Consider the following 22763-nt stretch of genomic DNA (forward strand, 5'->3'; position numbering starts at 1 on the left):
ATTTATTTTCGCCAAATTTTGCGTAGTACTAAGGTGGAATGCAATGACTGGTGGGTCCGTTTGCAGTGCCCTTCTTACTGAACACATACATTCCCCAAAGGCTGAACACCCATTAGTTCACATTAGATCATACTCTGACACTGACAGGATGCTGACAGCATGGCCCGGGTGTGAAGCGACGGCCTGTAGCGCTGCTCTCAGTGGCGTCGATTAGTATTTGCCTTTACACAGCCGTCAGCATGTGCCCACGCATCTTGCGACAAGGCATCAGTGCTAACAATAAAAGTCCTTCCCTTCAGCAGGAGACTTCTGAGTGTTGATGTGCTGAAATCACAGTTTATCAAAGACAGCTGCCCTCAGTCCATCACGCTAGCATAGTGACAGTGGCACCAATGCATAATGACACACATGGCACTCTGCGCAAGCCAGGCTTGCATCCTTCATCAAATAACCAAACATACAGTGCAGTCCACACAGTCCCAACTAATGAGGCAATGTGTCCAATGTGCGTGCATGTGTTACAACATGCGCTTGTCAGTTAGGGCATCCCAGCTTTAAGTGAATGATTCTCTTGATCAAACACAGACTGATTTACCTGTAAACACATGCTCTGCCATCTCATTCATCATGAGTGTGAGCTGTCAGACAGCTGGAACGCTCTGATCCTTATGCGCACATGTGACCGATAAGATGAATCACTGCAGCCCCATTACACGTCTACATCAGGCCACAGCGAATGGGATTTGGATTGATTGAGGTGTCAAGTTTAAACCAATGGTGTTGTAGGAGACACTTTAACCCAAAGGGTGCCACCCTTAAGCGCCAACACGGCCAGTGCCAAATCCAGTGGACGATCTGGAAACACATTTACAGAAATGTCGGGCAAAATTGTCTCTAAATTGGCCTCTAAACTCTGCTGGTTTTGAATTAGTAACTACTGACATCAGAACAAGGGTTGGCAAGTTTTTAAAACTCACTTTAGGCAAATATGATGCGAAACAAAACTTGATTGCTTACTAGTAGCATTCAGATTGGTTTAGTTAGTGAACATCCAATTCCCATGTACTTACTATGTATGTTGTGTCCCATCAGACACTTTGTTTCTCAATCCGTCTAAAATTATTTTGTTTACAAATATCCAATGCGGATACTAATTGCCTGATTGCAATTGTATTACTTTGATGCGTTTTCAGTGTTGAGAAGGTTACTTTGGAAATCGAATTGGTTACAGACAACAGGTTACCCTATTTGAAATGCAATAAGTAGTGCAGCTATTTCAATTATTTTATTAAAGTAATGCAACTAATTACATTTGATTGCCTTTCTAAATATTCTCAGGTCAACCTCTCAGATCAACAGAAGCATGGGTCAGTTTTGGGTAGATCTCTGGCTGAGCATGAAATCTGGTGCTGTTTTTGTCTGAAAAGACATATAATTGATTTTTGAGTACAAGGACAAAGGAAACAGAAATACAGGGCAAAAACACCAAATGAGAACAACAAAAGGAGAGAGAGTGAACATTAGAGCAAAAGAGAGAGATTGACAGAGCAAGAGTGCAAGAGGGAAGTGATGAACAAAGGAGGTGCAGGGCGTCCTCGACTGGTGATAGTAGTGTGTAGCTGTAGTGAACGCTTACACCGTGTGCAGACATTGACTGTGGGTGCAACAGCAGCTTGTCTGCTGTCCTCTACAGATGGCTTCATTTGTATGCTACAGGCGCACGTATGTATATCACCATCAACCTAAAACATTGTAATTAAACTGGAAACACACTGTTCTCTATTATTTTCTTGCGGTTTCTACGTTTAGCTGGCACTGGAGAATGCTAGTGCAGCTCCTTTTTGGTTTGTTTCTGAGATTACCTTGTTCTCGATTATACACGTTAAAGGGTCTCATCACTCTGCAGGAGATGGAGTTGCTCCTGCTAAAGAAAATGATTACTGAAGAAAATTAAGAAAACACAAATTAAGATATTTCTAATGAAATCCGAGAGCTTTCTGACCCTGCATAAACAGTAGCACAACTGACAGGTTCACGGTCCAGAAACATAGTAAGAACATCGTTAAAATATCCATGCGACATAAGTGGGCCTACGGTAATTTTACGAAGCTACGAAAATACTTTTTTTTGCTCAAAGAAAATATTGCGCATCCTGTGACAAATCTGCTGCATCTGTGCACGGAAGTTATCAGTCTAAATATTCTAAATGTTCGGGGAAAATCAATAGTAGATTTCATTTAAAGTCCAGCAGTTTAACACTAATATTGGGCATAAATAAACATGTTAAATATAAAGTATTTAAAACAGGTAAGTTCATAATTTTGGAGTAAGTTTAATTGAACTGATGCATCAGTCATACAGCGCTCCGGACCGCGTGCCTCATGACGAGACCGACGCACCGCCACAGAAACAAGAATGAGCAGTCGTCTAACATAACGGTGGCATTAAACTCAGTTAGTGAGGGCTCGTTTAAAATATTGCACATATATAGGCCGTTCAGATAACTTGTTAAAGTGCAATGAAATACCTTATATCTGGAGACAATGTACGTCTGTTTGTGGATGGAGACTTTGTAACGGCTGAACCGATGCATCACATTATAGTTTGGAGTGCATGAAAATAATAACAAGGCGGCAGAGCGAACTTATCATCCATAGTGGATAATGTGAAAAATTCGCTCTACCGCCTTGTTAATATTTCGTCTTTACTTTATTTGTAACGCCAAGAAAGAGTTAATCTCTCATGTTTGAGAAGAGCGTGATGCTGTGTAGCAGCCTTTTCTATCTCTATCAATTCATGGATTTAACGAGTTATCAGAGTCAAAGCGGACAACTTCAGTGACTATAGGCTCTAATCCTCCTGCGCTCGCAGTGTGTGTGTGTGTGCATGTGAAATGAGGGGATAAAGTGAAATAGCTGGGCAGTTTGATAGCTGAATTATAATAAGCAGCCTAATAAAAATAATAGTTATTATTATAATGTAATACATTAATAGGAGAATGATCCTAATTTCGTCTTGATTATCGACAGAGAAATCTACAATCGTCTATCGGCACAACCCTATACTGGACTGCCTTTTTCGAGGACCAAAGTAGCTCCTGCTCTGGAGCAGGGTCTTACCAGTACAACTGGTACTTACCGTGATGTCAGTAGACACTGACGCCTAGCCAGACGCGTTCGACAACACACTCACATCCCATGATTTAAAATGCCTTGTATACATACTGTAAACACCTGTGTCAGTTTATTTTGCAAGTACTGTATGAAGAAAGGTGATAAATAGTTGGATGCTGAAGTGCAGGCACTTGTAGTAAATCTAGCAATGCCAGTTGTCGTTGGAGATTCCCTCTTTATGTTCTTTCAATCGCTTTACATATATGTCGACATTCCATGTCCATTATCGTGAAACCCACGACACACAACAAAAACACAGCCCTAGTCCTTCTAAAGCAGTGGTTCTCAAACACGTTCCTGGAGGCCCACCCAACAACGCAGGTTTTCCATGTCTGCTTAATCAAACACACCTGATTCAGATCATCAGCTCATTCGTTGAGACTCCAAGATCTGAAAAGGGTGTGTCAGACAAAGGAGAGATGTAAAATATGCAGTGTTTGGGGGGCCTCCAGGAGCTTGGGAACCACTGTTCTAAAGTATCGGTAGCACTGACCATCAAAACAATCCAGTGCCTGTACAGCGTCTGCCAGGCGATACAAGTGCAGGTATGTTATGCCTTGCGATAATGTGGATTCATGCAAAGAAGTTAACTCTACATGTTTCTCTACTGGACAACAATGGTACTTTCATAAGAAAGAGAGTTTGGTAGCCCCACCTGTCCATTAGGAATCTGCTGATTCTCATTCTCATCCAGAGCTTTGTCTGGTACAGGAGGTGGTTTTTCATCCTCAGGCTCTTCGAAATTCACAATGGCAGCCGAGCGCCTGGCCTCCATGTCGGTGCTGTAGCGGCTCTTCTTGCTGAGGTTGACAGAGGCATACTCCACACCATTGGGCAGCATGGTGTGGTCTGGTGTAGCGGGGCTTGGGTGGCCATTAAAAAGAGGTGCAGATGGTTCCTCTGGGCTTAGTGTACCGTTGGAAAGGCCAATGTCCTTGAGTTCTTTCACCGTCTCGTATAGACAGTCCTCGACACTGACATCACGGGAAGCGCTGTCCTTCACCACCTCATACGTGCCTTCTCCTGCGGGAGCTTGCGTATCGATGGCTCCTTTGAGGGTATCGGTGGGTGGAATGCTGGGTAATTCCCGATCCTGGTGATACTTAGAGGATCTGATCTCTGATTGGCTGGACAGCATGTCTTCTGAAGGCTGGGGACTTGTGTCCATTGTGTCCGTTAGTACTGAGGACAAAGGTAAGTTGAAAGAGTGTGAGTTGCCTGCTGTAGTTGTTTACAGACAGTGTCAATGAGACCGTAGAACTGTTACCTGTACCACTGGTGAGAGGCCCATTATGAGAGCTGCTGATCGCCAAGTCAGTCCCATGGCTCTCTACTGACTGGCTACATACTTCCTTTTCTGACACCTGCAGAGAAATAGGATGTAATTTGTTACCTATGCACTATAAATGAAATAAAAACCATTCAATGATGCAATCGGTCTTCAGACTGCAAGCTAAAGCAGGGGATCTCAAACTTTGGGTCATGAAAACAGAGATGAGATACATGCTAGACTTTTGATTCTGTCTTATAATTTCAGGGTCAATGATAAAACTGATTGAATGTGAAATGTAATGGGTCATTTGTGAGATGGTAGCATGCATAGCTTAATTCTCTGACACCAGTCAGAGAGCAAGAATTTAAATAAAAAAATGGGTCAAGGACCAAAAAAGGTTGAGAACCTGCTATAAGGAGACCAGAGACAAAGACACTTGGACTGAGCTCTTTGTTTGCATCTTTAAACCGTAGCAAAACACCCTGCTGTGGCACTCTGAGAACACCTAGTGGCAGGTCTTTGAAATGCCTGTTGCCAGGGTGATTAAGTCCTTCAGAAGCAGGAGGTTAAAAGCTGAGAGCCACTCAGATTGTCACTGAAAGACAAAGACCCCATTTAACCTGTCAGGCTGTGACAGACACCGCCATTTAAACAAAGCCCCCCTCAATATATTGACAGGGAAGATGTATATTATCGTGCAAAGATTTGCCTTCAGATATCCATCAAAACTATAGAGGTTTACTGCGGTTAACAGAGAGATAATGTCAGACATTTGCTTAATCATGTCACAATCATTACTACTCACTTTATATAATACAGATGGTCTCAACCTTGAGGTCACAGCCCTGTGTTTGTCTCCAAAGTGGTTATCTGCCCAGTTTTCATATAAAGCAAGACTACACCTATATATAAATATTAATCTTAAAATGTAATGTAACAAATATCGGCTGCAATGAGACCTAGAAGATTATTATTATTATTATTATTATTATTTACAGTAGATTAAATTCTGAATTGCTCCAATTTAAATTCTAATCAATTAATTACTATTATTTAAATGACTTTTTTCCCACTTAAAGTTTAGAGACAATAAGATTTCAGTTTTTTGAAAATAAGTCTCTTTTGCTCACCAAGGCTGTATTTTGTAAAAGCAAAACAGTAATATTGTGAAATTTGACAATTCTAAAGAACATTTATATTTTAATACATTTTAAAATGTAATTTTTTCCCGTGATGCAAAGCTGAATTTTCAGCATCATTTTTTCCAGTCTTTGAAGTCCCATGATCCTTCAGAAATTTCTTGATGAATGTTAGCACATATTGAGAATTTGAACTGAGAAGTTCGATTCAGTTGATTAAAAATAAGTAAAATTTATTTTTAGTTGGAGGAAGTGCAATCGTTTGCAGCTCAGCTGTTTGACAAAATATCTAAAAGCCTATATGGTTTGGTTTTATGCAAGTGATGGTTTATCTCTTCGTTCATTCCGGCTGAGTTTTAGAGTGGTACCCACTCTCTTTCACCATGCAAAAATGATTTGATAAAGTCCTAGTGCAGTCAATAACATTTAAACCCACTCTTAAGTAGAAATGTGTTGTTATTCTTAATGTAATCTACAAGTCATTTAACTACTCTTGTGAAATTCAAAATAAGTCGCAAACCTCAAAATGCAGAGAGCCCAGTTTCTGTAGTAATGTAAGCATAACCAGTAAGTGTTATTAACAGCATTTGCATAAAGGCCACAGTTTAGACATTTTTACAGCTTTCATGTTGCTGTTAGTGTAGTGCACAGCATGCAAATGCAGAAAGCATAGCTAACGATACATTTGAGGTAAACGCATCCCAATGAATATAATAAATATAAAATCAACATCTGGCTGTGTGGGGGCCTGATGATCTTTGTACTGTACATGTGTGCTCCACAAGCCTTCATAATCAGTCAACAAGCCACAGACATGCTGGCAGGCCCCCTCATTTAATGACAGTTACAATGAACGATTCATGCATAAAACATTCCCACAGATCCTGCCTATACAGCTGCTTGTGTGTATGCATGTGTGTGTTTAGCACTCAATTATGCCCTCAGTAGGTCACACTAATCTCCTGACTGCTAAACATCTCCTGAACTCTTGAACTCTGTCCTTGGATGATAATTTCACAGAAAACACCCACTCAGATGCAACAGACCCAGAGAGAAAGGCAACTCATGCATGAAGTTTCTCATCTCCCTGCAGCCAAACAAAAATGTTAATCTGTCTGCTTCATGCTTTCCTCCCACAAACCCCGGGTCGCACAATGACCGTCCATTCTCTTCTCTGTTCTCCCAGCTTTACTAGGCCCCCCGAGCACAGCGGTCACACATTCTCATGACTAAAACACTCTAAAGATGGTTCATGTAATCTAGGGACTTTCTGTGATTAAAAATGCATTTTGAAATGAAAAACGAGGAATGGCCACAATGAGGCAGCACAGGCTTAAAACTCTTAGATGGAAAGCATCACTGAAGCACATGCTTACCCCATTCATCAGGTTTTCATGGTCTCCTGGCGGCCCCCCTTTTTTCTGCCTGTGGAGTCAGAGGGAGAGAATTACTGAGAAATTTTGATTAAGTCTGTAGATTTGGTTGTGTGCTCTAAATCTATTGTCTGTTGCTTTGTTTTTGTGTTGCAACATTCAATATCATATTCTAAGATGCAAACTAAGCCTTGTTCTAGACAGCAAAGCATTTCAAATCACATTTAATATAGAACTGAATCAAGGATTACGCTTTATCTGCAGGAATCTGAAGGAAACTGCCCTTGGAAGTTTTATCCTGGTTATATTTTGGAAATAAAAATATTTAGTACAAAAATATAATTTCTTCTTAATAAATAAATAAATAAATATACTGTATAAATTAATTCCATGACATGTAGGCCTACTAAATATTGGTGACATCAGTGACAGACTAATATGTTTTTTTCTTTTTTCTTGAGATAATAACTGAAAATTAAGAACTGAAATCCAAAATATTGCAATGCCTTCTTAATATTAACAATTAGTATTCAAAGTGCGCTGTTCAAATGATTTAGTATATTTTGAGTAAATACTGTGTAAAATAAAGGTTCATTTCATTTGAATATTTTTTCATATCTAATATACGGGTCTAGCTGGACTTTTTCTTTTCCATGCCAGTTTGGGGAGAGAAAAATCTGTGGAATCATGCAGAAAGGATTTATGGTAAAATTAGGTAAACTGTGTTAAATGAAGATTGGAGCATAACTCTCATATTAGTAAATGAAAGCATAATAAAATTAGGCCAAATATGTAATAACAGGAATGAGGTATGTCTTAAATTGTGTGGCTGATGCCAGATTCCACAGATTCCACATGTGTTGACAAAAGTGTATTTTATATTAGTATTAGCTATTAAATATTATCAGCTACTATAGTCTGCTCAATAGTATTAAAATATTAGAGGTATCAAAGATTAGGAGTGTTTTACTGATACTCACCCCTGGCAGCTCGCACACAGCAGCAGCAGGACAGATAGCAGCAGGAAAGCCGTGAGCGCCGTGAGCGTGCCTACAAGTGCCAGCTCCCCTTTAGCCAGCGCCGCCGCCCCCGTGACCTCTGACCCCAACATAGCACTCAGCGCAGGAGCCATTATACATCACAATGATGAGTCGCCTTCATCGACCAAATGCACCTCACTGCAGAGGCTGCACACAAAAAATGGATAGTGCCATAGAGAAAGAATGGGGGAGGAGAGAAGAATAACATTGATGTTTGATGGTTATCCAAAAGACCTTTGCACTTCACAGAGTCAGCAAACCAAATCAGAAAAATGTGAAACCTCATTCTTTTTTGTTCCAGATCCAGATCCTGAGTCAGTTTAATTATATATTTAAGTGTGAAATATAATTGAATTGATAGTCTCAGATCCAAATGACGTGATGGAACAACCTTGCAAACATCCCTTACTATGTTAGAGCTCTTTGTCCACAAGAGTTTTGTGAATCCTCAGCCACAAGGTGGCAGACATGTGCAGATGCACAATCCTGTCACACGGTACCGCAGTGAGCTCAGCCTGAGGCTCCTTCAGAACAAATGGCTCGTGGACGTTTCACTCAGTAACCCAAACATGTAGGCTGGTTTCTTTTGACAGCGAGCCAGATTAAACAGAGTCCTGGTCCAGGATGGTGTGTGATGGTGGGCCCCACCTCCACAAGCTGAATAGACAGATAACAATCAAATGGCTGGCATCCCAGTGGAGACTGAGGCCCGGGCAGCGCTTCTGATCTTTTGTGTGAGGGGAGATGGACAGCACTGCTGCCTCTCTAAAGGGTGAGTCTTTCCTCTCCACTCGCTCAAACTCTCCGATAAGAAACAGCAGAACGAAAGCCACCCAAAGCCACGGAGAACATGAAGTCTGCATTCGATCTGAACAAAGTCTTTATTTTCGATGCAAATAATATCGTCCTACTCCTTAAATTGCTTAGTTAATGCATACCAGAAGAAGTACTGTAGGTTTTTACGAGATGAAAAAGCCAATTGTGCTACTCGAGAAACTATATGCAAATATTACTAAAGCGTAGGCATTACCATATATTAACTGATTCTAATTAATAAATAATGCCTGTTAAACAGTGCAGACTGTCTCCTTAGCACTAGTTTCAGTAATGGAGGTTTCATTTGAACACTGAGAGGTACACCTATAATCATTTCAACAAATATTAATACATATATATATTTTTCCATATTAAAATCTATAAAAAGGATTCACAGATTCTTTTGTCATCAGAACCCTTTTGACTTTAAATATTTACCTATGAGAATTTAAATTAAATGCAATATTCCATTCTGGTATATAAATAAGCATGAATAAATAAGCTTTCCATTGATGTATGGTTTGTTAGGGTAGGACTAAATTTGGCCAAGATACAACAATCTGGAATCTGAGTGTGCAAAAAATGTAAATACTTGGAAAATCTCCTTTAAAGTTGTCCAAATGAAGTTCTTAGCAATGCATATTACTAATCAAAATTAAGTTGTGATATATTTACAGTAGGAAATTTACAAAATATCTTGATAGAACATGATCTTTACTTGATATCCTAATGATTTTTGACATAAAGATCATTTTGACCCATACAGTGGATTGTTGGCTATTGCTACAATATACCACAAATAATAATAACAATGTACATGTTCACAGTTCACTGATGCTGGCTTATAGTCACATGGCATGCAGGTAAATAAATACAACTTTTTGTTGTTTTTAGTAAGTATTTCATTTAATAATAATTTGTTTTATTATTCATTTTATTTTATTAATATCAGAAAGAATCAACAAAAGCGTAGCATTATGTGCATGATATTTTAGGAATCCTATTGTGGTCAAATCTTCATTTACCTTCATTTAGCATGCTAAATTATTCTCTTCCAAATCATTATCCCAAATCTACACCCTTGATAGCATGCGAGTCAAATACTAGTTCTATGCTTTCTGTACATGATGGAGTAAGATTAAGAAGAAGAAGAAGAATTGGATATCATAAGAAAACTTTCCTAACATCATGTATCTTTTAAACTGGATTCAACTGGTAAAGACCTACCACAAAAACCTCAAATATGTCAATATACTAGGAGGAAAATCCCCCAAAAAGCTGTAAAAACACAAGCAGATTATTCAAAATCAAGTCTTGTACAGTTCTCAGTACCAAAAATGAAAAACGAGTCCTACCTGAACACTTGTTTGGCTCTGGTGATTGTTGCCTGCAGGGAAACAAAGAGAGCAAGCGATTAGATGGAGGAAGGGAGCTCTGCACATACTGCAGTACCAGACAGCACATTGTGCACAACATCTTGACATTTTCAGATACTTTTAGTCAAACTTACATATTACTGACTATAAATCACAACTGGTTACATAAGAATTATAATATAGAGAAAAAAAACTACACAGAATCCACAGCAAGCAGAAGCAACTCTTGTATGCGATGATCAATTCTGCATTCATGGTCTAATGAAGACAATGGATCATTGGTTCCCAGTAGCAGACTGCTTATGAGGTCTCTCAGCATGAACACATCTCAAGCATCTGCTAAAATGCATGTGAGCACCAGCATCCATTTCCTTCTGAGGAACAAGCACCAAGAACTTTGTCTAGATCCTCACAAATGTGCTACAGAGTAACTATAGCAACTGTGATCTGAAGTTAGTTTGTGCAATGATTTCCTCTAAAGATTGTATTTCAGGGAGTATAACATGCAGATGACGAGATATATAAACCACAAAACTGGATGTTTACTGCCAAGGGTTGCCATGCATTTGCTATGGTGATCAGAGGTGTCCACACTGTTTTGGTTTGTTCCTCATCCTGAAGTCTCTACAACTGTCGATGATTTTGGTAATATATAATATACCTAAATCCAGCACTGCTTATGAAAACTATAGTCTAAGAAATATGGGACCCATTTTTACTGAAATGTTAGAATTAAAATTTTAAAAAGGAAGCGATTCCTTCACAAGGAATGCTAGGATTGTGTGTTTCTTGCCATATAAAATAAGGCACTGGAAAAGCCATTTGATGGGGGAATGTGTTTGGAAAGGCTGTAGTCCCAGATCGAGATGAGCAACTGTGGTCCTTGGAAACACTTTGGGCAAGCCATTGGTCACTTCTTTGCCAGAGTCATTACGGATGAAGATCCAGATCACCGGATCATGTGTAAGAACTGTGTCCATCTGGATCCTTCAGTATATCTGTCCCTATTAATTCACAGTATCTCGCTGCCAAGAAAAAAAAAAAAAAAAAAAGAGAGAGTGGAAAAAATACAATACCTACAGATATTTGGCTTAAAGTTACTTTATAGTTACAGACGACTATATCGCAAAGACTTTCCTCCCCAGGGGTCACAGCGAGGGTGGGATTTTGTGGAAAAGCACAGCTGGGCTGATGCTGAGAACGCATCCGGTAAAAGATTCTCATGCGATCGCCAGCGGCATCTCCTGAATAAATAATTGCACTGGAGCAGGAGTAATGCAATAAGGAATTTTGTGGATGCTCTGTTATTATATGTTTTTCTGCTGACAGAAGCTTTGATAATAACTCATCTCCAGGAGCGCGCTCTAAAAAAAGAACATTGTAATACTTATGTATTTTGTAACCCCTTATGGAAATCGTCAGCATTCTTTGTAGCATAAATGCTGAAATATTTGCAGCAGGAGAGAGTTAGAATCATAAAGCTTTTATAGATGTCAATCAAATGGCCATTAGCTTCTAAAAGACCAATGGTTTTACAGCTTCTCTTTGGCCACTTTAGAGGAGAATGGCATATTCGACATATGCTGTGTTCTGGCTCTTGGCTGGACACAGGGGTGCGTGTCGTCTGTTGTTACATTGCACTCACTGTGACAGGAAGCTCAGTCTGCTTCGGGGCACTTACAAAGTGATTTAAAGGAATAGTTCAATCTCAAAATAAGTGTCATTATTACTCACATGCATGTCGTTTCAGACCTATTGAGTTCTTTGGAACACAAATGGTCATTTTTTTCTTCTTCTTCTAGTTTATAGTAAACACGAATGGTTTAGAATTATGAAAAAGCTCCAAAATGGCAAAAAGACCAAAAAAGTCATGCACTACATTTCAAGTCCCCCATCTGAAATTATGTGAAATAGTACTGTTCATTGAAAATCTTACCATTTGCCAAAGATCATCATGAGTTTTTGAGAAAAGTAGCAATTTTAGATTCATGGATGAATTTTTCTTTCGAGTCACATCTTTTCAATGAATCATGTGATCCAGTTTACAAATGAAGTCTGAATGATTCCTCAGTCAAACAATGAGTTTTTTTTTTTTAAAGAGATTATTACTTTTATTCAGCAGGGACATTAAATTAATCAAAAGTGGCAGCAGGGACATTCATAATGTTACATAAGATTTCTGTATTTGAAATGTTATTCTTATAAACTTGCTATTCATCAAAGAATCCTGTAAAAAAAAATGTTATCACAATTTTAAAGTAAAACATTAATCAACTGATTTTAACATTAATAAAAAAATTTTTTACTTAGCACTACTAAATCAGCGTATTTGAATGAAGGATCATGTGATATGTTATGATTATTTTCTTAAACCAGACTCATGACTGTAAATCACAACCGGTTACATAAAGCTGACATTGAACACTGACAGGAATAAATATTAAAGAGATATTTTAAATTGTAATAATATTTTACAATATTACAGATTTTTCATCAACAAATGCATCCTTGGTGAACTTAACAGACTTCTTTCAAAAACATTGTGACCCCAGACTTTTGAACAGTACTTGGACTGGGCGATATGTCAAATATCTTATATCATGATACGAGTCATTTTATCTCACGGTAACAATATATACAATTACAGTACAGTTATTTTTGCTTTATGATATCAAAATCTTTGCTACCATAGACATTTCATGATTTTTCCATTTGTGTTAGTATCACCAAAAAACAAAAAACTAAATTCAAGTCCACTGAAGATAAGTAAACAGTCACTGATTAAATAATAAGAAATTAATTACAAGCAAAAGAACAAAACTACAGTAGAACAAATAAATAAGAAATGCAACATACATTGTATAAAGTAATTTATTTCTATTAAAGTAAATATTTCTTCTTTTTAAAGTTACAAGAGTGATTTAGTCAAGAGCAGTGAGAGGTTATCTCTTTTGTAGTTTGATTAACATGAATGACAGACAGCAGGAATATTAGACTGCTGTCACTTTAAGAGCTGCCCAGATCCAATACAGGGTAACAGATTTTCTTTCTCAGCTGTTTGCTTTCGTTTAAGACCTACTGTGTTTACAAGGATACTTGCAAAGACAGGCATTTTGATACATACAAGTGTGTGAGTTTAAGGCCTATAAAGTGGCCAAAATAACCAGCTCTATGAGCACCTTCTTCACATGCACGGACCTCTGACAGAAGCAGTCTCTCTGACAGCGCGTGCATATAGTGAAATGAGTTCTCTTTTGCTGTAGATTGCATTTAAATGGCTTAAAATCACCTGTTTTTTAAACCACAATGCTTAAAAACAGACGCAAATATACGTTTTCATGACCACGTAGCACAGCTGGTATATGGCCCACCCTTAAACAGTACTTTACATACAATAAATTTGTGATGCTTTTGCATACTTTTTGAAGCTTGAAAGCTCTGGTCCCCATTGATTATAATTGAACAGAAAAAAATCAATCCATGATTAAAAAAAAAAAAAAAAAATTCTTGAATGGTATGATGGTTAGTCAATTACCATATTGTCTAAACTAGCTACATTCCAACATTATAATCCTGACAAGCAATTCTCCAGCTAATGTGCAACAACATTCTTCAGTTTAACAAACTGACCAATATAACAACAATCAGGGCACAGTCTTCTGCCCAACCCCCTCCTCACCATCAGACTAAAGCCAATTCATAGTGAGAGAAGAAGAGAAAGCTGGCCATCTTGAGCCTGGATGCTACAAGGCCATGTGTCTGGGTGAAAACAGAAGGATGAGTGAAGAGACCAGCCTGTTGTGAAGACAGAAACTGATCCTCACTGTATCCACATATTCCTATGAGATGAAGACACCCCCCAGGATCAAATAATACCCTTTACAGACAGCTAATGAACTGTGTGGGGTTTCATTATGACCGGTCTTGGGGGCAGATGAGCAGGAAGCAATTTCCCTGGGTCAATGGTTTGTCATCTATGCCTTACAGCAACCGACTAACCAATCAGCAAGCTCCTACCCGAGCGCAAGCCAGAGGGTTCTGCCAATTAAAATGGCCACATTTGATCAACTGACTTCGTGTCTCTATGGAAACTGCACTCATTCTATGGGTTAATCAGCTGGCATGGAAATCAATCCCCAGATGGTGTGCATATAAAGAGAACTTGCAGCGGCATGAACTGATGCCACACTAATAACAACCAGTGCGAAGGTCAGACGCCAAGAACTGCTGCATCACCACAGACAGACAGACGCATCAGAGGAAGTGAATATTTACTGAAGACATCTACAATCACACATAGAGTGCAAGTGTCTGCTTGGATTGATGTACTTATCTAAAATGTGACAGATGTTTAAAGAGGACACATTCCTCTCCAAAAGGCCATGAGTTATGAAACCACTGTCTCAGCTTCCTGTGCAGTGTGTTGGAGTGTGTATGCAACAGCTGTGCTCCCACAGACAAGAGTGATGTCCCATTAAAGCTGGTCTCCAGAGACACTGTCATTTCCTACTGCACGTACCACAGGCCTGCTTTGACCACCCTCAAATCTACACTCAATAACCACACACAGAGATGGGAATGGAATTCTGTTTATTGACTTATTGAGTATCCACTATATACTGCCTGCTCAAAAAACAAAATGCTAGTTTGCTAGTTAAGATGCTCATGTCTGACCATCTGAAAACTGACTAAACTCCTTCTAAATCCAGCCAAAAGACCAGATTGACCAGGTTGGGAGACCATCATGCAATAGTTCATTTTTGTACTCGATGCATTTACATTTAGTGCAAATGAAGTACAATTTAGAATACTTTTAAAGTCCAAACTGAATGTCAATTAATCTTATTTTTTTACAACTAAATGAAAATATATTATAGTTTACATTTATGCTAAATGCAAATAGTTGAAAGCTTTTTTGAACCATTAAAATAGGACTTAAGTACATCTTTATGTGTAATTGTATTATTATTTCTAATATCTTTAAAATATGTTTAAAGTTTACTGTCGCATGTACTGACAAGTAGTTATTGCGAGCTTTGTCATTTCTATTGAAGATTGTGTTTCATGTATTTAAATATATTTGTAATGACGCATTTATAATTATTAAGTTGTAATTTAGCACATTTTAATATTATTGACTATAAAATTAATATCCAATAACATATTACAGTTAAAACTATAACCAGGTACTTCACATGTGCTTTAGTATGTTAGTAAATGCATCAAAAATAAATGTATATTTTTCAAGCACAAAAAAAAAAAAATATATATTAATAAAATAATAATGATTTAAGTCACAAGGGCTTAGTACAATACAAATGATGAACAATCTAAGCAACTGACCCTTCGCAAAAACTTGCCCCCATAAGTTACTCCTGCTATGTTCGACAAGCCGCGCTCACGCAGTGAAAAATACATTGCGGAGTAAAAAAAAAACTGACAACATGCCAACAAACAAGACAGAGCAGGTAACTTTTGGTATGAAACAAAGTCTCAGCCTTCAAATTCTGTCATTTCTAAAGAAATTCAAATAGTAAATACCATTTTGTGGCTCTATTATGTGTAGTGACAGATTGCTGTAGCACTTCAGTTCAAGCAGCACATGAACCGATTATATCTTCCTTTAACTAGTTATTGGACAAAATAAACATGAATGAACATCAGAAGGTATCTTGTTTCAGTGGCGAAAAGTACATGGAAATACTCACCATTTTTCAAGTTTAAATTCACCAAACTTAATCTACTCTCCTGTTTGGTTTGTACATTGGACAAAACGGCAGATTCTGAGTTACGATTGGTCAGATCGCCTGTCAATCAATTGCCCAGCAAAGGGTGAATTTATCATAAAAGCTGCAATATTTACTGCACACAGTTGCCAAGTGTAAGCTGTTATACACAGGCTAAAGCGGGAACAAGTGCATACAAGCTTGTACACCTGAACACTGACACATATACAACTTAGATTAATCATTTTCTAATACTATAAATCTATTTAAGCAATATTAATGCTCAACTGTATAACTGTTAAAGCATGCATGACATTTATTTTATGATAAACAGCCTAGACTAAGTGTTAACGTTTCACTAAAAGATGTGAATATTATATAAGCACCAAAAAAAAAAAAAAATCCACAACCACAGTAAAAACAAGTTAAACCTGTAAAAAATGTGTTTTTGCTGAAAAATGAAGCACTAATAATAAAACCCAATCCAGAAAGTGGTTAAAAGCACAGCAAATGACGCAAATGTGGGGAACTCGTGAGGGAGGAAGGTGTGTGTGAGTAAACATGAAACTTTATTTGGTATTTCATGTATTTGGTTATTGGTTTTCCACTTTCCCCCCCCCCCCCCTCCCCCCCCCCCCCCAAGTATCCACTGTTTTGATCAAATTAACTGAGCAAAGTTTTGGTTTGCTTGGGTGTCGGGCCAAATCAGCCTGAGTAAAGCTATTCCGTTCACTTTCTGCTTTCTCTCACACACAAATACACACACTTTAGTCAACACAGGAGAAAATGAATTTGACAATGCTTATTTAGTGGAGAAAGAAATCAGCTGAAAGCAAAGCACTCTAGGGCAAATTCAGAACAGTTGTGCTATTTTTGAACAAACTGTCAGTGCAAATTGCATTCAGCACAGATTGTGTGGGTGCATTTGCACATTACCTGATTTGCTTATTCCTTTAGTGAACTGGACACTAAAGCGTGTGCAAATAAATGACCCTATCAGTGTTCACAATTCATTCTTATTGAATTTCCCTTCTTTTTACTCAGCATAAACAGAGTGAAATCAAATTTCCCTGTTATTGTGGTGGAGATAACAAATGCTCAGGTGCTAATCAAGCAGAGCCAGAAAATGATCACTGTGCCGCATAAAGATGCAGAGATTTGGCTCATTATTTTAAAATGCTAAGCACATTCAGCACTGACAGATGAACACTGACGTGTTGCCACAGTTACAGGGAGCGTCCCAGATTGGTCTTGACCTTTATCTCATTCCTTAACACATTTAGACCAGAACTGAACCACTGAACTGTGTTGGCAACATGGAGCTAAACAAAGCCAACACTCTGCAAAAAGAGGCCCACATTACTGTAAATATGTGTGTGATTGTCAGAACCCAGTCAAGTGCATTTCCTCACACGTTAGTAAGACTGTAAGAGATTTCAAGCAAACATGTCTGCAAAAAAAGCATGTTAAACAATGCCTGAGGGACTTTATCAACACAAGTTATTCATGTATGTATCTATATCTATGATATTTTGACAGAACTGGTGGAAACATGTTATTAATTATTGTGAAGGATATTAAACTCATCCAAAGAAAGTTACAATAGATGCCAGAAATATTTTTTAACTATATATGTTCTGTCAGAAAATTTAACCGATGACCTTGATGTTGAAGCACCAAACTCTTAACATTTGAGCTTCAAAAACAGAGAATATATTTATATCTTTATTTTTTTGTGTGTGAGTGATCTATATATGCAGAATACCACAAGTACTGGCATTTGGTCTTATTTTGCAACCTCTAATTCCAATAACTCTTACTTTATATTATTTTTGTTAAATTTACAAATAAAAATTAATACAAACTTAATTAATTAATAATAAAATCAACTGAAATGTAAAAAATTAAAAATGAATCAATATACAATCATGTAATTACATTTCTAAAATGTTTTAATTATTTTAATTTGATTGTTTTTTTTTAAACTGCGAACAATAGAAATGTAGAAAGACAGTGAATGTGCTGACTGATCATTTCTAACTATTAAAATACAAATAACTGTAATTAAAAATCATTTTATTAAATCAATTAACATATTTAAAATATTTAAATAAACTAAAATACAAGTAAATCAAATTAGAAAATAATACTAAAGGCTTTCTAAAATATAATTAATTATTTTAATTTAATTTAAATTTAATTTAAAACTATTCAAACTATACAATATAATAGAAATCTGTACAACAATACAATAGAAATGTATTTTTTCCATGCCAATAAAGCATGCCTAAATTGAAACCGAGAGAGAGGGAAGGGGAGGAGGAGGAAAGGCTGGTAAGACAATGTTTATTAGATTAACAGGCTGAACGTGCCTCTCAATGAGAGACCACATAACTTAGATTGATAGAGATGCCGATAACTTTGCTGTCTGACACTGAGCTCCAGTGAGAGACATTTTTGTGCAGATAAAGGGATTAGCACACAGCATGAGAATAACTCCTGCCCTGCTCTCCGTCTGCTCTGCAGGGAAAGTACAAGTGTAGCACCTTTGAAGAGATTAATCCCAATACAGAGCATCAGTGCTGCCACCAGTGAATATCCCATCATAGTCACATACTGTATTAAACCCTCTGAACCGAGCACACGACCACACCCAGTCCACATCACCAGTCCAGCTTCCACACATCTCAGCCTATCAGAGGAGTTACTGCAGGGTAATGAGCTTTTAATGCAGCAAACAAGGAACACACTGGACACATGACATGGGAGTATCAGATTTTTCCTTAGGGGTTCTCAAGTTCAGGAACAACAAGTTGATTTATTAAAAGCTGACTGTAAACGCCTAGATTAAACCCCAACCCAGCCCTTGAACATGCGCTCTTGTCACCACAACTGACGACTTGTGTCTGCTGTTTTGTAGAAAGTGAGATATGAAACCAGTTCCACCCTTATAGCACCAACTAACTATACCTTCAGTAACCGAATACTCTATGTATCTTATGGTTAATTACTCCGCAAGCACTGTATCATGCTAAATGTTAAGAAGGGATATTTCACCCAAAATTACAATTATGTCATCATCATCATCATGTCATCATCAAAACTCATACAGGTTGGAACAAGTGGACGGTAAGTAAATGGTCAATTATGACAGAATTTTCATTTTTGGGCGAACTATCCCTTTAACCTATCTATATATACAGCCAAATATATATTTTTCAGTGGATAAAAGCTAATTATTTATTTTTCAGAAACCTCTTCAATATTGTCTTCATATTTTATATTACAAAGCCTTTATGATGTAGTAAGGGGTCCTTTGCATCATATTTGAGGGTTATTTATATCAAAATTTGAAATCCTTGGGCATTTAACACCGTTTAAAATTAATCTTGGCTTCATACCGTGGGTTCATATACTAATAAACAACATTTGAGCATCAGGTCATCAAAGTAACTGAAGAAATGCCGTCCACCCTCCGCCCTTCCTTGTGGTTTTCTTGAAACATGAGCAGAGAGGACAGAGAGGGTGTTTGCAGCATTGGGCTGCACCTCCGTGTGATTTATTTGGTGGTGGGGGAAGGGGAGCTCCTCAGAACACCGTTACCCCCTCCGCCTTATTTATTTGATTTAGTGCACATGGAGTGGGGGTGCTGGTCAAACAAGTGTGTGTCTGTTGCGTGTTTGTGTATGTATGTGTGTGTAGATGGGAGGTTAGCACGTCGCTCTGCTGACTTTTCCAGCACACCGTTTATCAGCAGAGCCACAATAGGGGAATGAATCCATATTGCTTTTGTTAGGATGTCTCTTTCTCTCTATCTCTTCCTCAGATTCCACTTTATGAATCATCAAGCAATGTAATTTTCATCAGCATGTAAAGATGGGATATATGGAAGGTGTCTGATCGCAGAGTGAAATGAAGGGTCATTTTAATGACAATGAAGGTTATGACGGGGAAAATGTACCAACGAGGCCTGGTTAGTATCACACTGCATACAGTTTTCATAACGTACTATTTTGAGCCACATCAGATTTAAGAAATTGCCATTTAAATTCAGTAGGTCTCATTTTTAGGGCTGTCCTTTGAACACATTTGCATAGTACATAGTGCAGTTTGCACAAAAATTAAAATTCTGTTATTTACTCTTCATGGTGTTACAAACCTGTTTCTTCTGCTGAACAAAAAAAGATGATATTTTTAAAAATTTCTCAGTGTTTTGTTTGTATGCAAATAAATTCAATGGAGTCCAATGTTGCTTTTGGGTGCCAATTATGAAAAATATATTACACACTTTAAATTGTTTTAAGGATAGGTTTTTTTTCTCTCGCAAATATGCATTCATTTTATCAAAACAACCAGCGTTTGGTGTAATTAATTCCATTAAATGTTGTATTTGATTGACAACCCTAGTATTGTTTCCTCTTATTGGGCTCATAACTCTAATTTTAATAAAGTATCTGTTTAAAAGCAGGATTTTATCCCAGTAAATGAATCAAAACCAGTTTGAATCCGCAATACTGAGCGACTCAGCTGAGATGTCTGCTAACAGAATAGAAATGAACCAATTAAAGCGGCTGCCCGCCCAACAGAGCTCAGTCTGAGCAGGAGAATACATTAGCAGACTGTGAAGCTGTATCTGCAGACATGTTTGACACTTTTAGGTGCTCAGTTGGCTGTAGTCAATGCCACAGATTTGAAAGCAGCCGATTATCTAGCAGAACTTCACTAACCGTCTCAGCCCTTCTCTAGTGCTACAGATTGTAAATGCATGCTGATTCAGACTGGTACTATTAGCTACATAAAGCCTGTCTGGAGGCCTTCAGTTTAATTAGGTGTTTGTACAACCTGGTGTGCTTGTTAAAATATACATTTAAATATGAAATATTGATAAAAAAAATTAATAAAGGCATTTATTCTCATCCTCAAGGCATGTTTAATTTTATTTCCTGTCATGAAAGTAATTAATAAATATGCATGCGAAGTGTAATTGCATCTTCTTGGGAGCTTCTGCTGCTTACACACCATGTCAGAATTACCATAATTACACTTTCCGACTTGTAAAAACCATTCATGTTATAATTACAAGTTTAAAACTCTGAATTTATAAAAAGCTCTTTCCTCTCTTGTTTGACCGTTGTAATGTAAAAACCACCAAAATTGCTTTACAAATTAGCACCATCTACACTGTACATATTGTCTTGATAAGTCAATTTATTACAGCCTAGTTTGTTCTTTTATTTTTAGCAAGAATGTATAGTGTTCAAATGTTTAGCTGTCATCAACAATAAAGCTGCACTTCCTCATTGCCATAAGCCGCGTTTCCACCGCAGGAACTTTACCCAGGAACTAGGGACTTGGTCCGGTACTTGGTGTGTTTCCACCGCAGGAACCAGGAACTAAATAAAGTTCCGGGTAAAAAAATGCCCCTCAGAAAGTCCCTGCTGGCAAGGTAGTACTTTTTCAGAGTTCCGGAACTTTCGGGGGCGGGACTTTGGCGCTAAACATGCTGATTGGTTGATTTCACGCAGCACTGGTTGAGTTCAAACACCATTTATTTGGATGAACATGTTCAAAATTTTACTGTTATTGTGTCATGAAATGTAATTTTAAAAGTATTTCAGGCGAGAATGTAGTTGTTTAAAATTCAAATCTGATGTTTATTTATGAAGACAGCGCATATTTAAAAATGTGTTTCGCCGATCTCAGAGATGGTGAGCTCCACGCAATCAGCGGGAGCTCAGTCCTCATGTATCCGCAGAGAAGCAGCCTCAGCTTGGATAGACCTTCTGATATGTGCCGCTGGCTCTGATGTGTCTTTAGTGGTTAAACATAAAATATAATTCAGCTGCAGGGTAAATCTAACAGGTGTTCTTAGGTCTGTATTCAATTTATCTATATGTTAAAATGAAAATAAAAAAGGCAAATTTATATAATATTTCGTTTCATTGTAATGGCTGTATATACACATATCCCTGAACTAAGTACATTTCTGCAGCTGTTATTATGTTTAAATGAAGACGAAAGGAGGCAGTGGTATTTTATATCCTATTTCGTGTTATTGTATATATACTGAGGGGAAAATTGCTTTAGCCAAAGCCATCTGAGTTCACGCAGCATTGGTTGAGTTCAACCACCATTTATTTGGATCATTTTCAAATATTACTGTTATTGTGTCATGAAATGTAATTTTAAAAGTATTTCAGGCGAGAATGTAGTTGTTTAAAACTCAAATCTGTGGTTTATTTATAAAGACAGCGCCTATTTAAAAATGTGTTTCGTTGATCTCTGAGAGACTCGATCAGCGGGAGCTCAGTCCTCATGTATCCACAGAGAGCAGCCTCTCCTGGGATAGACCTTCTGATATGTGCCGCTGGCTCTGATGTGTCTTTAGTGGTTAAACATAAAATATAATTCAGCTGCAGGGTAAATCTAACAGGTTTTCTTTGGTCTGTATTCAATTTATCTATATGTTAAAATGAAAATAAAAAAGGCAAATTTATATAATATTTCGTTTCATTGTAATGGCTGCATATACACATATCTCTGAACTAAGTACATTTCTGCAGCTGTTATTATGCTTAAATGAAAACCAAAGGAGGCAGTGGTATTTGATATCCTATTTCGTTTTATTGTAAATATACAGTAGGGAAAATTGCAGTAGCCAAGACGAGCTGACTGAAGTTATCAAGTACAATATATATATATATATATATATATATATATATATATATATATATATATATATATATATATAGTTACGCTGCTGTTTATAGATTTACCGGACTTGCGTAGTTACAGACATCACACTCCCCAGTCAAATGCACAAAGTCTGAACTAACTACCGATGATG

At 37.6% G+C, this 22763-nt stretch overlaps 1 protein-coding gene and 1 long non-coding RNA gene across 2 annotated transcripts in view; one reads left to right on the forward strand and one right to left on the reverse strand.

Annotated features, from left to right (window-relative positions):
• LOC127979465 (phosphoprotein associated with glycosphingolipid-enriched microdomains 1) overlaps nt 1-22763 on the reverse strand; it is a 52167-nt gene that overhangs the window by 4119 nt on the left and 25285 nt on the right. Inside the window, exons 2-6 of the mRNA XM_052584947.1 lie at nt 10170-10201; nt 7939-8145; nt 6962-7010; nt 4441-4537; nt 3829-4355 (exon numbers count right to left, since the gene is read on the reverse strand). Of these exons, the coding sequence (XP_052440907.1) occupies nt 3829-4355; nt 4441-4537; nt 6962-7010; nt 7939-8090 (825 nt within the window). The 5' untranslated portion in view covers nt 8091-8145; nt 10170-10201. The remainder of the gene's footprint in view (nt 1-3828; nt 4356-4440; nt 4538-6961; nt 7011-7938; nt 8146-10169; nt 10202-22763) is intronic.
• Nucleotides 18258-20834, forward strand: LOC127979469 (uncharacterized). The gene is made up of 2 exons (XR_008158799.1): nt 18258-19045; nt 19743-20834. It is a non-coding gene; the product is annotated as an uncharacterized LOC127979469 (long non-coding RNA).

This window comes from Carassius gibelio, chromosome B19 (assembly GCF_023724105.1).
Source record: "Carassius gibelio isolate Cgi1373 ecotype wild population from Czech Republic chromosome B19, carGib1.2-hapl.c, whole genome shotgun sequence".
Lineage (NCBI taxonomy): Eukaryota > Metazoa > Chordata > Actinopteri > Cypriniformes > Cyprinidae > Carassius > Carassius gibelio.